Source organism: Rhipicephalus sanguineus, chromosome 2 (genome assembly GCF_013339695.2).
Source record: "Rhipicephalus sanguineus isolate Rsan-2018 chromosome 2, BIME_Rsan_1.4, whole genome shotgun sequence".
Classification (NCBI taxonomy): Eukaryota; Metazoa; Arthropoda; class Arachnida; order Ixodida; family Ixodidae; genus Rhipicephalus; species Rhipicephalus sanguineus.
This window is the reverse complement of record NC_051177.1, coordinates 69,815,377-69,823,986: the sequence shown is the minus strand read 5'-3', so window position 1 is coordinate 69,823,986 and position 8,610 is coordinate 69,815,377. Positions and strand designations below refer to the sequence as shown.

Genomic DNA, 8,610 nt, shown 5'->3' with positions numbered 1-8,610 from the left:
TGTGCCGATTAATTTGCTTGGTTGATTTGTTTGTGGGAGTTTCCGTCTCTGCTTCATTTTGACCGGATAAGGCGCGCACACAAGCACGGACACACGAAGAAAGACGCAAACAACACATCGCCCGTGTTGTTTGTGTCTTTCTTCTAGTGTCCGTGTTTGTGTGCGCGCCTTATGAACAAAATGAACAAGTACCGATTAGTCCAATTAGCCGAGCTACTGTCTCTCTGCCTCTATTGTACGATGATATAGAAGTCAAATCACGCGCAACAAAACTCTCAGTTGTTGGGGCCGTGTCCCGTCGTCTTCTGTTGTGGTCTGCAAGGGAAAACCAGTAGCTACCGCACCAAGCATGGGAAATGACAAGAGCCAACGCATTTTCTGGACAAGGAGACCCGCCTTCCTTAGGCGTTTCATCTGAGGCGGTGGTAGTGTGTGTATCGCCCAAACAGGACGTCACATTGACCAAACAGTAACAAAGTTTAAACATTAACAACCGCGTATGCCAATCAGTTCTCGGAGGCCCAAAGCCAAAGCAACTTAGGAAAGGGCAAGGAGGAAACGTATGGATCATCGTTGGGAGATGGAGCCATCGAAGTAGAAAGTACAGGATAAGGCGAGCTGGGTTCCCCCAAGATGTTTCACCTGTCACCGCACTGGGTCCAAAACAGCGGACTACATACTGGTAGGAACACGAGGACAAGCAGAGATGTTTTGTCAGGTTTGCGATATTGCGGGGCAGTGAACGGAAAATTGCAAGTTTCAAGTGCAACAGAGGCAACAAAAGTTCGTGAAAAAAAAGAATTCACGAAGCAAAGGCTCAGTTCATTAGCGGTGCGTGCCTGAACAAACGACTAAATATTACGCTTGCTTTTATAGCCCGCTGCCAGATGTGCGAGAGGACCTGTTGCTATGCAGCGGACTACGCAAGTGCGCGACGAGCCCTGAGCATCACCTGCGCCATCTGTGATCATGCTGAAAACACGAGGCGAGCCACCTTCGCGAGGACTGCGCAAAGCGCCGACGGCTTAAGAGGACCAGCACCTAAGTATTGCGCTTTCTTTTACAGATAGGTATATTTGTTTCAAAATCCTGTTTATGAAGTCGAGGCTTTGACGGAAACCCGTCTGGTCGGGAAGTAACATGATAGAATAAAAGCAGGACACCGACCTTTTATTCTATCATGTTACTTCCCGACCAGACGGGTTTCCGTCAAAGCCTCGACTTCATTAACCTACGCCGGGCGTACGGCCAACCTGTGATCACCGAGATTCGCCAGTACATTTCATTGACAAGTAGAGTATCTGCGTTCAAAGATCACCTCAGTTTACGTCATATTTTAAAGCCCTCATAAGCATCGCTTCACTCGTCGTCGCTTTCATTGTGAACACGGCTCCCGTCAGGGGAGCCGAAACGTCATTCCGCATTTTATTTCATGGTCGGTGTCCTGCTTTTATTCTATCAAATTCTGTTTACTTGTGCATTATAGCTGCCTAGCAATTTCCCCCTGGTGTGTTTGCGCAGTTGATTTGTTGCTGCATTGTGCTGCATTGACCAAGGACGTGCGTGCTATGTCTAAGGTCTTCGATTTCAAGCGTGAGCTCAGGTTGGAAATCGGAAGCTTAAAAGAGAAATTTGAGGGCGTTGGTCAAATCGCGAAGCAGTTGGAGGAAGTTCTAAAAGAAAAACCGATAACTTCGTGCATGAACTATGAAGTTTACGAACAAACTAGAAGGTGTATAACTGTATTAGCGTTCCAACTATGCTGGGAGTGAAGGCGTTTCCCTTGAGGGTGAAGCCGTGGCTACAATCAAAGAAATTGGTATAGTCTTAGAGGAGCCAAGCTGTGAGCTATATAGGAGTAAGCCTTACAGGTGAAAGTGACGAAGGCTGACGTTGTCATTTGTCATCGTGTGCCTACAGCTCGGCCAGTCTTCCCAAAATTGTTATAAACAAATTTATATATTTTACAGTTCTCTATTCTAATATGAATTATTATGACGTATTCTAAATTTTGGCTTGAGGTACTACCACACACACAAACTATTAGTTCTCCAAAAAACGGTTCTGCAGTCATTCAAACAAACATCCCAACTATGTCATTATCACGGGCCTAAGGATTAAACCACTCTTTGAAAAGAATTCGATGCTAAAGGTAACACAACAACATCATTTCAAGCTTCTACACTGGGTTATACTAAGCAAGCCTTAATGTCTTCAGAATACACCAGAGAGTACAAACTACAATACGTGCCGGATAATTGCAAAGTTAACGATAAGTTATGGTGAGCAGTGCATGAAATTCCAAATATCTTCAAATATCTCCAAATTCCAAATATTCCAAATGGCTTACACGGACTCCATAGATTCATGATACATACCTTCTAACACCATGATAAAGTCCATCCTTGAACACAATAATATTGAGCATGCAAATATATTTTGCGTGTTTTATTGATCATGTTTTATTTATCCATTTTACATTATGTGATGGATCTGTTCATGATCATGAAAAACTGTTCATGAAACTGTTCGCCCTTGTTGTGCTTTTCTTGATAAAATCTGCGTTCATAAGAGGCTGAAATCAAGTGGGGACGGTCGCCGTCCACTTCTTGTCCCTCGTCCGAACGCGACATTTCAGACATAAGCAAGGCTTAGAAAGGAGAGAGAACGACACTGAAGTGCGCTTTATTCGTCAGCAGCATTTCTCCTTGAAATATGTATTTGCATATTGGGAGAGACGCAAACAAAAAGAAGTGCGTTCCTCGTCCTTACTACTGACAGCTGTTTCTACATCGACATCACAAAGTGAGTAGAAGCTGCAGCTTTAGTTAACATGATTTTAGTGATATAAACCAGAACACAAACGATCGTAGGCGTTGATGTGCTGGTAGCGGACGCTCCGGTAGCGTTAACTACTCCGAGCTTGAATTTAGGACACCGCTTGCGTATGAGCAAAAGAATGGCCACGTATCTGCGTGCTTCGCTGCAAATGTCGTCTAAAGACGATAGAAGAGGCGCTGCGTGAGATATGAACGCCATCTGGCAATACGTCGAGAAACATGTGGGCTGTGTTGCGGGCTGGTAGTCCTGGCGTAGCAGCAGGCGAAGACCGGCGGTGACCAAAGCGACCGGCGGGGACGCCAGCCAGCCCGAACACGCGGTTTGGCGCGAAGCGCCGAAACAGAAGAAACGTCCGCACTCAACGAGTACTCTCCACACACTCTTTTATTTACACGTCGCCTGGGTAAAACAGCAATGCCAGAGCGGCGCCCCATGGCATTCGTACAGTGCAATGCTGAACCGAAACCAAAACACATCAATGAGCTCGTGCAGAGGGCACGGAGGAAGGAAAGTTTCGGCGCAGTCGCATTTTCAGCGCAGTTTAAGAAACTAGGGTCTCTAGAATTACGTATATATGTATTTTCTATTAAAGGAACACACCACCTAATACTTGCCTAGTGATGTTGCGCCTCAGATATTCGTAATGTTTGCTTTTTGATCAACAATGTACACAAGTATGAACCTAGTCAGTCGTTCAAGATGGCTGGCCCTTGGGCAAGTGGTTCATCTTTGGCCGAGTGGCTGAATCGAGTGACGTGCCGACAAACAGAAAGACAGACAGACAGAAAGGCAGACCAAAATTTCTGCGTTTAAGTTCCCCAAGAAAGGCTATCGTCTTTAAAAGAGAGCAGCTATCGCAGCTGCAGCATTCGACACCCCATCATTACAACGTGCGCTGTATTCGCCTTTTACATTCCAAGCCTCGCACGCCTCGGTGAGTTTTCCTTCGTAAATCCCTGCTCGTATACAGTGCTGGCGCGCATTTTGTTTGAAAAATAAGACGCGACCAAGTAGTCGAAGGAAGCAAAGTATTCGAAATACAGAAAAGTGCAAGAAAGCAGCTTCCGTTTATCGGTTAATTGGTTTGCTTTCTGAAGGTATAAATTTTTAAAAAGCTAAGCATAATATACACATAAAAGTTGCGAGCGTGCAGCGCAGGCTAAATACCAGTATGCATGCATGAAAGAAATCGTTTGCTGTGGTGAATACTGTTGCTAATGAGAGGGGGACGGGGATCATGTTTACCTGTAATGGGTCAGGAGGGGGTGCACGCTGGGCCTTGAAACCTGCATTATTTTGCATGCAAGAGTACATATCTCAGTTTAAATGATGACATGGCGCATAGCCATGTGCTCTCAAGGGTTGCAGAAGGCAGCCCCATGCTCACCTACTTATACAGAACCGCATCATTACGACGAAGAGCCTTGAAAACGTTCTATTAAATTGCGTGACTGCAACCGCTAGCGGGGCGCGTACATATCGATTGCCTTTCGTGAAACGGTGTCCGAATGCGTTAAATACTGGCTTAGCAAAGTGCGTTGCCAGTTCTTGTGTATAGAATTGCGACATCAGCGAAGTGTAAAGTTGAAAGGAATGTTTCACTTAAAATAAATTACGCAGGGTATGCAAGTGAGCTTTTCTCCTTCCTTTTGGTTTGCTTTCTTGCATACGCGCCAAAGCCGGAAGAAGTGGAGAGTGGAAGGCATAGCTCACTGTTAGGCTGTGAAGGCGGACGCTCTATATACCAGTGAAGAACGCTGCGATGTCGTCCATGTGGTGCAGTTCCGCAGTAATCGCTATGACTCTCCCTCTATCTGTCGCACACAGCCAGGAAGAAGTCAGCATCATGGGAGCCGAAATAAACGCAGAGCAGGCGCAGCACCTGGTGTTCACGTACGGCACCCTGAAGCGTGGCCAACCAAATCATCACATCCTAACGAACCACAAGAACGGCGCCGCTACGCTAGTTGGCACAGCGAGGACGCTCAAGAAATGGCCGCTCGTCCTCGTGTCCTCGTACGAGATACCGTGTCTGCTGCCCCGTGAGGACCTGGGCCACGTAAGTCTGGATTCACTCACCCAAATTTACGAAAGGTCGCTTGCGGTAAAGGGACGGAAGTAGAGGATATGATACTGGTTCGACCAGCGGAACTGAAGAAAACAAAGGAGGGGCCAAGTAAGTACAGTCGAGTACGATATGAAGGCTATCGCGCGAGCGTCGACCGGCCTAGATTTCGAGGGGCCTAGCGGCACGTTTCGGAACATTGAAAATCAAGATTAGACCTTCTTGGCTGTTCCATGCTACAGCACTCGCCCCTACGACGAGCTCTATACCCTTTCTCTCTATTTTAAGCTTTACATTCGTTGCGATGTATATTTGTCGTTGGCTCTTATCTCCGCGGACGATAACAAAGTTATCCGCCCCATTTTCATGGTTGCGTCAAGTGCAAAGCTTGTTTTTCTTTCGAATTCGGGCAAGGGGGGGGGGGAGCTACGGCCGAGCGGTGCAAACATTTTTTTGTGAATGAAACCCGATCACATCAAAATAAATAAATAAGGGCGCGTGGCAGTGTGTGTACGTCATGACAGAGGATGATAACGTCGAGCATAAATTAAAAGATTCGGCAATATATGTACATCTGACGTAGATTGTTGACGCCAGTATGATTGGCGTCGAAGCGACGTAGAGACATACTGCGCACGTTGCCACGGCCGAAGCACATCACGTGTGGACCGTGTCGAAGTCCTTCAGTACCTCTGGGCGTGTACTGCAATCGGACTCCTAGCTTTCTCGCTGCAGCCTTCAGACAGGCTGTGCCGACTTGCGGCGCGGCCGCCCAGTCGGCGGCCGCGCCACATGTCGTTTTCACGGCTGCATGTCGGTTTTACGGCTAAGTATGATACGTACCTCAATACAGAGAAAGAATGAGCGGGTGATAGGCAAGAAGGGGACTGATATTTGTTTTGTGAAACATACCAACAAATTTACTGATTGCCGTACATGTGTGGTGTATAAGATTCCGTTTAGCTGCGGCCGCTTTTACCTAGGGCAAACGGGTCGCTGTGTTAACCAGAGATTAATGGAACACGAGAGACCGCTAACCGAAGGCTCACCATCCAATCTATCTTTACATTGACGAGAGTGTAAGTGCACGCCAAAATTCGATGAATGCGCGGTTTTGTACCGGCACAGGAATGAAGAAACGCATTTAATGGTTGAGGCCTGACATATCGATAATAGTGATAGCGCATGCGTGAGCCAGCCATCGATTAACCTGCATAAAGAAGAAATCAAGTGTCTGAATAGTTATGTCTCACGCAGACCCCCACGCGTGCCGCATTGATAGGTTCGCATATTGCTTGGGCATGCGCAGATAAGTTTTCGTGCCTTTTTTCTTTTTTCGTCGTTGTGCACCTTTTCACTTGCTAGTCGGCGTTCGTGGTGTCTTGACTTCTCTCTTTTGTCTGTGTTTTTACACACCATGTCTCTTTAACACAAATGTGCTTTTCGTTCTGATCAACGCAGAAGGTATCCGGTGAAGTGTACGCAGTCGACGACCGGATGCTGGAGACCCTAGACTGCCTCGAGTCTCACCCGGACGTTTACGTCAGGAAGCAGGAAGACGTCGTGTTGAAATCTTCACAGCCACATTCCGCCAACCCTAACGCCGAGGATAATCCGCTGTCCGGAACATCGCCTTCGACAGAACCCGGCGAGCGGCTAAAAACGTGGATCTACTTCGTGCGCAAAGTAGAGAGAAAACACCTGTCGCTGCCTTTCGTGCCTTTCTACGCGCAGAGGGTCGCGTATCCCACATTTACAGGGGAGAAAGAAGAGTCGCTGCAGTTCTTGGACAAGGAGTTCAAACCCATTGCCGCTGACGACAGCTGCCACAGAGAACAGGCTTGACATTCGCGCGCCATGCGGAAATAACCAAGAAAAAGGATGACGTTGAAACAACACCGGCATATGCCTGTGCATTTCGAGAAACTTTTCCGCATGCTCCCCACGGCGTAAACCGATCCCACTTAGCAAGTGTACACATGTAATAGAAAACGCTCAAAAAGATATGTTTCAATTTTAGTAGTATTTAAAGCCGATCTCTGTATGCCGGACCTGGCCTCATCGATAGTATTGTCACATGGTCGGGATGGTGAAGAAGGCGGCAGTCGGATTGTCGATCAAGGATTAAACTGTTTATTGAGCAAACTCGTGTCCAGGAAATCAAAAGTCAAAGTAACAGCAATACACGGTGTACACTGAAAGCGGTGATCAGTCATCGGCCGTCGGTAATTTCATCGTCCGCGGAACGCGTCGTCTTTTATACATCAGCGATCGAAACTGCCAGCGTTATCGCATGGTGCTCGCGTAAGCTCCTGAATAAACTTGACTAGTCGCGTCCTGCACGTAATCTTAACAGAACAATCTGAAACAATCGCGAAGTTTCCCAAACATTGCTGCGTGGCCTACGCCGAGCGGTGCTAACAGTTTTTGTGGATGAAACCCGATCACACCAAAATAAAGAAATAAGGGCGCGTGGCGGTATGTTGACGTCATGAGAGAGGGAAAAATTCGTTGATACCGTGCATTAGTCAGGCTAAGAGTGATAACGTCGAGCATAAATTAAAAGATTCAGCAATATACATCTGACGTAGATTGTTGACGTCAGTATGACATGCGTCTAAGCGACGTAGAGAAATACCGCGCACGTTGTCACCGCCGAAGTACGCTACGTGTGGACCGTGTCGAAATCCTTCAATACATCTGCACTCTTAAAAAAAAAGATTGTACTACTTATTAACTTCGGTTTACTAACTTCCTGTTACTACCTTCCTGTGTCCTGTGTCGGTTTACTACCTTCCTGTGTCCCCATCGTTTTTCGCGCTGTTTGTTTCACAATGCTACACCAACATGCGCAAGTTCGCTCTATTGCAAAGGAGCCTGATTGTTGATGCTCGAGAATTTGACCGTTATAAAAACAAGCGACTCGTGAGGCGAAAGGATCACGGTTACTACATTTTTGGGCAGTAACCGCTACTACCTAGATTTTACTAGTTAACGAGAAAGGTAGTAACCGCTACTAATTGCGTTTGTAACAGCGAGGGTAGTAACGGTTACTAACCACACTTACTAACAGGTTAGTAACATATGTGACAAGTATATCAGCGCTGTGTCTGTTTCCTTCCTGTGTCCCCGTCGTTTTTCGCGCTGTGTGTTTCACCGGGCTTTCTCACAGCACCCTTCGGACACACTGCGCCGACTTGCGGCGCGGCCGCCAGTAATAATAATAATAGTAATTGTTGGGGTTTAACGTTCCAAAACAACGATATGGTTATGAGGGACGCCGTTGTGGAGGACTCCGGAAATTTCGACCACCTAAGGTTCTTTAACGTGCACCTCAATCTAAGCACACGGGCCTCAAGCATTTTCACTTCCATCGAAAATGCCGCGGCCGCGATTCGATCCCGTGACCTGCGGGTCAGCAGTCAAGCACCATAACCACTAGACCACCGTGGCGGGTTGCGGCCGCCGCAGTGGCACCGACGCACTACCGAGATCGGTAGTGGGTCGGTGCGTGCTAACATTGAGAACTCATTCCTCGTCAGTGGACATCTATGTACGGGTTTGGTATCATTTCTTGTACTATTAGTGTTGTTTTCGACTTCATGTGGCTAACCTGTACTTGTGAAAAAATTTGAAACATAAATATTAAAAAAGGGAAAACTATATAAGGCCTCATGCAATGCTAAACCGTTGGACAGCTGAGA

At 46.9% G+C, this 8,610-nt stretch overlaps 1 protein-coding gene across 1 annotated transcript; it reads left to right on the top strand.

The window, feature by feature from the left end:
- Positions 1 to 980: 980 nt before the first annotated feature.
- LOC119381200 (putative gamma-glutamylcyclotransferase CG2811) lies at positions 981 to 8,227 on the top strand. The gene is made up of 3 exons (XM_037649151.2): positions 981 to 1,045; positions 4,669 to 4,900; positions 6,368 to 8,227. The coding sequence occupies exons 2-3, from the start codon at positions 4,688 to 4,690 to the stop codon at positions 6,749 to 6,751; spliced, it is 597 nt and encodes a 198-aa protein (XP_037505079.1). The 5' UTR covers positions 981 to 1,045; positions 4,669 to 4,687; the 3' UTR covers positions 6,752 to 8,227.
- The last annotated feature ends 383 nt before the right edge of the window (positions 8,228 to 8,610 follow it).